We start from the raw sequence: 7,642 nt of genomic DNA, 5'->3' as shown, positions 1-7,642 counted from the left end.
CAGCGCCATGGGAGGGTGCGCTGCGGTGCCGCCGGGGTTGCAGTGCGGTCAGCGTCCCGCCATGGGGGGGTGCAGCACCACGCTTCGGGATGGGGTTATACAATGCAGCAGAGCGTCTCGCGGGGAGGGGGGCCGGGCCGGGCCGTGTCCCTGGCTGAACGCTGCGGCGCGCCCCCCGGCCGGGAGAGCTGGTCCCCGTCCCGGGGGCACCCCCAGCAGCCGGGGATGCGGGCGCAGCCGCCGGGCCGGGTCGCGAGACGCCGGCCACTCCGTTAAATATTAACCAGCCGGTGGCCCCTGCCCAGCTGAACGCTCCCGCGAGCGCTTCCCCCGGGATCTGCCGCCTCCCCTGCCCAGACCCGCGGGAAAATGACGGCCGGCTTCGACATCGACGCCCCGCGCTGGGACCAGGGCACGTTCGCCGGGCGCCTGCGGCATTTCCTCGCCATCACCGACCCGCGGCTGGTGCTGGCGTCCGAGGCCGAGCTGGACCGGGCCAAGGCCCTGGTGCACGGGTGCAGGTGAGGGGCCGGGGCCGGCGCGGGGGAGCGCGGCGGGAGCCGGCCGGCTCCGCTCGCTGAGGCCCGCGGCCGCCCCGGCGCCTTGTGCTCGCAGGGCCGGGCTGGTGCCGCCGGGCAGCAGCCGGGAGCAGCTGCTGCGCGCCAAGACGCTCTACGACTCGGCCTTCCACCCCGACAGCGGCGAGAGGATGAACCTGCTGGGGCGCATGTCCTTCCAGGTGCCGGGCGGCATGGCCCTCACGGGCTGCATGCTGCAGTTTTACCGGTGAGGGCCGCGGCGCGGGGGCCGGCGGGCAGCGGGGGCCGCATCCCCGTGCACGGCGCGGCGCGGGTCGCCCCGGCTCCCGCTTCCAGCGGCTCCCGCTTCGCCCTTATCTCTCTGCCCAGCTTCGCCGCTGCCCGCGTAATGATTAACCCGGGCGAATCCGGACTGTGCTCCGGGCACCCGGGCGGCCCCTGGGACCGAACGCGGCCCCGGGCCAGCAGCCCCCTGCGCCCCCCGTCTGCGGTGGCCACGCGGGGGCCGCAGAGCACATGGGGCGGACGCTGCCGTTCCCGGGGGATCCCTCGCCACGGCGCCCCGCTGGGTGCTGGGCTGCTTTGCCCAGGGTGGTGGTGCTGGTGGGGGGGGTCACCCCGTCCCCAGCCCGTCTCCACCGTCCCCGCGTCCCACGGCTCGCCCGCGCCCCGCGTGGCATCCCCGGCAGCGCCTCCGTCTCCCTGGGGAGACACCGGGACGGAGGGAGCTGAGGCCCCCGGCAGCCCTCGGACGCTCTCCCGGCCGCTTGCCGCTCCGCAGGACGGTGCCCGCCGTGGTTTTCTGGCAGTGGGTGAACCAGTCCTTCAACGCCGTCGTCAACTACACCAACCGCAACGCCGCCTCGCCGGTCTCGCTGAAGTGAGTGCGTCCCCCCGCGCGAGACCCGCTGCGGCCCGGCCCTGCGCCCTCGGGCCGCGTAGCCGGGTCCCGCCGCCGGGGATTTTACCCTCCCGACCCCGCCGTCTAGGCAAATCGCCGTGGCGTACGTCACCGCCACCGGCACAGCGCTGGCCACCGCCGTGAGCCTCAACCTCTACACCAAGGTACGCCGGGACGGCGGCGGGGGAGACGCTGGTGCCCCCCGGGGCGGGGTCCCCCCCCCCCCCCCCGGCGACGTGGTCCCTGTCGGGAGGTGCCTGGCCCCATCCTGCCCCCCGGCGCTAACACCAGCCTCTCTCCCGCAGCGAGCCCCCCCCTTGGTTGCCCGCTGGGTGCCCTTCGCGGCCGTGGCTGCTGCCAACTGCGTCAACATCCCCATGATGAGGCAACAGTAAGTGCCCCAAGGAGGGACACGGGGTAGTTTTGGGGTGAGAATAGCCATTCTTGGGTCTGGTCTGGAAAAGCCCTGAGATCCCGGCAGCTTCAGAGCTCTTCAGCATGCGGCCGCAGGAGAGCCCCAGCCCCGTGTCCTGGCGCTGGATGGGCGCCGAAAGCACCTACAGGGTTTTGGGGCTACTGGCACCCGTCAGCCCTGCACCCCTGCCGTTCCCCTTGGGATCGAGGGGGATTGGGGGCTGGGATCCCCCCTCGGACTGGGGGGGAAAGCTCCCGGCTGTTCCCTCTTCATCCCATTGCCCTAACGTTTGGGGACTGGCTCCAGGGTCACCAGCAGGCACGTGTCCCGTGGGGACAGACGGACAGACTCTGTTTGCAGCCGTGCCCTGAAGATGGCAGCATTGCCTGGGCGAGGGACCACAGTGCCCGAGGGTGACCCAGCCGAGTCCCCTTCTCGCCCTGGGGTGGCCCAGGGCAGCTGGGGTCCTTTGAGCCCCGGCAGCCCCTCACCCTGTGCCAGCGCTTCGGGGTGCTGGGCACCGAGGGGAGAGGGGCTGCAGGGCTCATGGCCCTCTGTCCCCGTCCAGGGAGATCATCAACGGGATCACGGTGACGGACGAGGACAACAACGAGCTCGGCCGCTCCAGCGTGAGTCCTCGCGGGGTTGCAAGCTCCCGTGTCGCCCGCCGGGGCGAAGGGCTGGGACGGGCACCGCGCGGGCTCACCGGCTGCTCTTGCTTTCAGAGGGCTGCAGTGAAGGGCATCACGCAGGTCGTCATCTCCAGGATCACCATGGCAGCACCAGGCATGAGTGAGTGCAGCCAGCCCCGGGCATGTCTGTCCCATCCCCAGGAAGGGCTGCCTTGGGCGGGGGGGGAATGGGACGCTCCGCCTTGCCCTCCTCTGCTTCAGTTTTCCCTCTGCATTGAAGAGGGGAGGTGACCACCGCATCCCTGGGGTCGTTTGGGCTCATCGCACCACTGGAGCCGGCCAAAATGATCTCACCATCCCGCTGTTCCCATCAGATCCCCCGGCCTCAGCCCTCCCTGACCCAACCCGCAGCTCATTCCCGTGCCGGCAGCCCATTCCCATGGTGGTTGGGCCCCGCAAGGCCACATCTTGCTCTCCCTGGCCGTGGCTCCTCATGGGGCAGAGCAGCGTCCCTTTGCCCTTGCCAGGGCCCTTGGCGTGCCGCAGGGGAGCATGCCAGGAGGGACAGGAGTGTGGCCCAGGATGCGCGACGGAGGGGTGGGGAGGCCTGTGCCAGATCCCCGCAGCAAGCAATCACCTGGCACCGACCTGCCACGGCCCCGGGGATCCACGGGCAGGGGCCGGCAGGTCCTGCTGGGGTGGCCCTGCAGGCTGGCTAGCGGGCCCTGACCTCCTCTCTCTCTGCCCAGTTATTCTGCCAATCATCATGGAGCGGCTGGAGAAATTCCCCTTCATGAAGGTGCGTTCATCCTCCCACCGTGGTTTTCCAGCCGTGCTCCCCCAGCCTCACCACGGCGCTCAGCACCCGAGATGCTGAGGATGAAACAGGAGGGTTTGCTTGAGGGGAGGCTGCGGGAGCCCTGGAGGTGTTAGGCATTCGGCTCTGCCGCGGGGAGCGTCGCCCTCCCTGCCTGCCCCCGCGAGCCGGGCTTGCCACGTGGCCACGGTCGCCGGCTCAGGACTCACTCCCTGCTGTTGCCTTGCAGAGGATCCAGTTTCTCCACGGGCCTTTGCAAGCGCTGCTGAGTGGGGGCTTGTAAGTATTACGCTGCTCGAAATCCTGCTGGTCCCTGGAGTGAGGCTCTGGCTCTGGGAAAAAAGCCCGCTTTCCCAGCAGGGGATTTGAAAGCTGCTTCCCTCTTCTCCCTGGGCTTTCTCCAGTCATCAGGAGTAAGAGGGTGGGAGGGCATCTGCTGGGAGGAGATCCCCGCTGCCTGGGGAGCAGACCTGCCGCGGCCCCCGGCTCTGCCCGAGCCCCGCGCAGCACTGCTGCCCCGTGGTGCCGCGGGCACCGACGCTCGGCTCTTCTCTCTCCTGCAGCCTCCTGTTCATGGTGCCGGCAGCCTGCGCCCTGTTCCCGCAGAGATGGTACTTGCCCTGCTGCTTCCCCTTCCTACGCGGAAAGTCAGAAGCCTTCCTCCTCCCCTAGCTCTTCTCTGCCCGTCCTGCGAGAGACGTGGTGGGCAGCCACCCTCCGACCCGAGGCAGTGCCTGCCTTCCCGCCCGGGGCAGCAGGAGAGCGCATGTCCCCGCTGCTCTGCACGGTCTGTGCCGGGAGCAACGGGCCCCCCAGCGCCGTGGGCAGGCCTCGTCCCCCGGCACCGGGAGCGGGGTACGGCGGGGCCGGCCGCTGGGTCTTTGAAGTGAGCCCGCAAGATCCCGAGCACCACGGGGAGACCTCGAACAGCCGCGGGGAGGGAGGGCGGCCCTGCCGGTATCGGGGCCCGCGGGCTGGAGCGGGGGTCCTCAGTGCCTGCCCCCTCTCCCCACAGCTCCCTCGCGCTGGCTGACCTCGAGCCGGAGCTGCGCGCCAGCATCGTGGCCAAGCACGGGGACAAAGTGCCGTACGTCTATTTTAACAAGGGACTGTGAACGGAGACTGCTGCAGGAGCCGTCGCACCCCTCCGGCCCCCGCCAGGCAGGACTGTGGCTCTGTCTGCCCGGGCCATGGCTGGCGCATTGGCTTCTCCTAAGCTTCCCCCGCTGTGATGCTGGCCGTGTCCCGCTCAGCCCGGGCCACGCGTCCTCCCGTGCCTCCCTCCTGGCCCCACTGCCGTGCACAGGAGGGCTCTGCCCAGCCTGTTGGAGCCTTACACAGTTGCAGGCACCAGGCTCTCCACCTCCGTGCTCGAAGCACCGTCCTACCTCTGAAAGCAGGCGTCCCTCCGTCGCCTGCATCCGGTACCAGGTACCAAACCACGACACTTGGTGTCGAATCACTTCAGTGGCCTTTCTCCAAAAGCTGCTTCCCTTCTTGGCAGGAGAGGAGGGACCTGTCTCCTCCGCAGAGGGAGCGCACCAATGTCCTGGGACCAATACTGGGACCATTTCTCCCATGCTGTCACATTCAGATTTCCTTCTCTTTGCAATTGCCACAATCAAGGAGAGAAATACCCGATTGTTTTTAAGCTCTATTTTTTGTGATCTGCCCTTTCCTCTGAGCACCAGAGCCAGCTGTCACCCCTGCTATCCTTCATCTCACTGTCCCCAGGGTTGCATCAAGGACCTGCAGCCTTGGGGTAAGTTGACTCTAGGCCCCACTGGAAGCAGGGGAGAAGAGGGGAAGCAGAGGAGACACAAAGCAGTCCAGGTGTTAGCTGAGGCTCTGAATGGACAGCTCTGCAAACGCTAGAGGGGAGGGATGAAAAATAAAATGCAGTGTTTTTTGTATCAGTTGATGGCTCTGCCTTTGGCTGGTCTTAGGGGTCTGGTCCTTAGACAGGGCTGGAAGATGGGGCTCATGCCTGCCTGGTAGGGGGAGCCCAAGGAAAGGTGTGGACACTGACCAGGCGCTGGAGGGAGAGTGAGCCCAGGGGCCAGGAGAAAGGAGGAAGAGCCATGCAGCTGTGCAAGGGCTGGCATCGGGGGCAAACCCTGATGCCCGCAGTGCTTGGCCCCAGCCCTGGTGGGCCACCCCACTCTCAGCCAACAGCAGCCAGACTCCGCTTGCTGGTGCACGTCCCCCCGTGGGACAAGCACATTTCCAACCAGCCGTGTGTATTCAGCCACCTGGGGAGCTCTGCAGCCCTGCGGATGGCCCGCACTCATCCCTCCAGCTGGGAGTATGTGTCCGATCACAGAGCAGAGAGCGCAGCAGCGTCCCAGCTTCAGCAGGATGCTCTAGTGAAGATGCAGTATCTACTGCCAAAGAGTTTTCTGGTATTAACCGCTCCATCTCCACAAAGACAGCAGCTGAACCCGCAATGTACTTCTTGAAGGGCCAGGCTGTATCTGCAGCAGGTTTGATTCTGCCTGAGCGGCAACAGGCAAAGGGTGATGTCTCTAAGCACATGTAGCTAAAGCTGCAAAACTGAAATAATAGGTTAGCAAAAAGTGGAAAAAGAGGTTCAAATTTGTGTATCTGATCCCTGGGCATTATTAGATCTCTTGTTAATGCACAATTTAAAAAAAAGAAATAGGTAAGCCCCTGAAATGAAACAGATGTCATTCCTATTGGGAATGGGAAGAGGCCACAAGGAGAGAACTCTGCTTTCTGCCTTTCTTTGGCTCCTTAATTCAAGTTTGTCTTTCTCTGCAGCTAAAATCATGTTGAGCACCTTCAGAAAGGTACTTGGAGCAGCCTGGGCTGTATTTGGATCCAAGGAGCCTCAGATGTGCTCGGGAACAAGGCAATTCCTGTAATGCAGTGTGCCGCAGCTCTGTAAAACTGCTCTTCCCATGTGCACCCCAGCCGTGCCCTTGCCACTGGCCCCTTCCCGTGTTTGCCATGTGTGTCGGGAGGTCCGGCCCCTGCCCAGAGAGGCGCATGCCAGAGATGCCAGGGCAGCACCCTCCTGAAGCAAAGGCTGGGAGCATGGTGGAAAAGCCTCCCTGCCTGGTTTTGCCGCTCCTCCGTTCTTGTCCTGGCAGTGCTTTGCTCCACCAGAAAGTGAGGCAGAGGGGCAAATGCAGGGCTTGGAAGAGAAAGTGGGGCCGGTCGCCACCTGGCAGCGGTTTTACAGCACTGACTCAGCTTGGAGAAAGCTGCAGCTCCTGCGTGCTCCCCAGGAGCCCGCTCCCAAGGGAGAGTGTAGTGGGAGGTGACTGGAGTCTGTGTCCTGCTCCCAGCATTTCCTGGGAAGCTCCAGCAACCGTCCTGGCAGACAGTCCAGTCCGGGCTGTGCCCCAGTCTGTGTTAGACTGGATCAAATCTTCTTGGCTGCATTGTGGCCAGCTTTCCCTGGACTCCCTGCTGCCTGGAGCAGGCATCTGGAGATGTGGGATCCAGGCCCTTCAAGCAAGAGATGAATAGACACGCTCTACTGTTTTCTCCTCTTCTTCCTCCTGTTGCTTTGCATTTCCTCGGGGGGAGGGGGAGTGGTGGAAAGCCTCATGCAGCCTCAGGGGGTTGTTAGACAGGCCCTGCACTGGGGACAGGTCCCCAGGATTTGGCTGAGGGCTTTGTGCCGGTACAGGAGACGCAGCCAGACCTCGCAGCTCAGCTGGATGTCCCTCTCCCAGCCAGCAGCACACGGCCACATTTCCAGCACGAGCTCTAGGAGGTGCTGGGGTGGCTGAGCTCTGCCACAGAGAGACCAGGAATTGAATCCTGCCTGATAAACAGGCATGGGCTCTGCTGGCGAGCTGCAGCCCCTGGCCATACTGGAGGGCTGATGGAGCAGGGAGACTCTCTGAAGAGGTGTTGCCATCTCATGCTCTTGAAGTACTCCTAGCTCTCTCCCTGGCCTAGTTCTTCAAGGGATGTGGATATTGCTCGTTGCTCTTGGCCAAAGAGTTGGGCTCAGAGGATCAGGAGGTTGACCAGTGCCATCCTAGAGATAGAAAAACGCCCAGCGCTTGTAGCAGTGGATTCCTTCTCCAGATCTGTGTGGCTTTATGCCAGCTGACAATTAATTCAGTGGGGTTTCGACGTTGTAGCTGGCATCTGCCCTGGAGAATTTAAGTCATTTCATCAGCTCATGATGTTCTGGAGTCAGGGGATGGCTGCTGTGGTGGGTGTCTGCTTGCGCTCCCTAACGCTTTATCGTTCCCCAGCCTGCCGTGGCCCTGCCAGGAACGGAGGTGTCGCAAGCCAGGCCACAGTCAGCAAGTCCCTGTGCCGCACCAAAATTGGCCATGGCGCTGTCTTCATCCT

At 64.5% G+C, this 7,642-nt stretch overlaps 1 protein-coding gene across 1 annotated transcript; it reads left to right on the top strand.

The window, feature by feature from the left end:
* Window positions 1-308: 308 nt before the first annotated feature.
* Window positions 309-5,192, top strand: SFXN2 (sideroflexin 2). The gene is made up of 11 exons (XM_062579584.1): window positions 309-521; window positions 616-786; window positions 1,321-1,419; window positions 1,529-1,604; window positions 1,746-1,831; window positions 2,424-2,484; window positions 2,581-2,647; window positions 3,237-3,286; window positions 3,534-3,583; window positions 3,868-3,915; window positions 4,320-5,192. The coding sequence occupies exons 1-11, from the start codon at window positions 370-372 to the stop codon at window positions 4,417-4,419; spliced, it is 960 nt and encodes a 319-aa protein (XP_062435568.1). The 5' UTR covers window positions 309-369; the 3' UTR covers window positions 4,420-5,192.
* Window positions 5,193-7,642: the final 2,450 nt, after the last annotated feature.

The sequence above is a fragment of the Rhea pennata genome, chromosome 7 (assembly GCF_028389875.1).
Source record: "Rhea pennata isolate bPtePen1 chromosome 7, bPtePen1.pri, whole genome shotgun sequence".
In the NCBI taxonomy this organism is placed as follows: Eukaryota; Metazoa; Chordata; class Aves; order Rheiformes; family Rheidae; genus Rhea; species Rhea pennata.
Note: the sequence above shows the minus strand (reverse complement) of the source record. Positions and strands in the feature narration are given on the sequence as shown.

Coding starts and splice junctions, on each gene's coding strand:
- SFXN2 (XM_062579584.1), top strand. CDS start 370: ATGACGGCCGGCTTCGACATCGACGCCCCGCGCTGGGACCAGGGCACG. Junction 1,605..1,745: donor GCCTCAACCTCTACACCAAG/GTACGCCGGGAC, acceptor TCTCTCCCGCAG/CGAGCCCCCCCCTTGGTTGC. Junction 1,832..2,423: donor ATCCCCATGATGAGGCAACA/GTAAGTGCCCCA, acceptor GTCCCCGTCCAG/GGAGATCATCAACGGGATCA.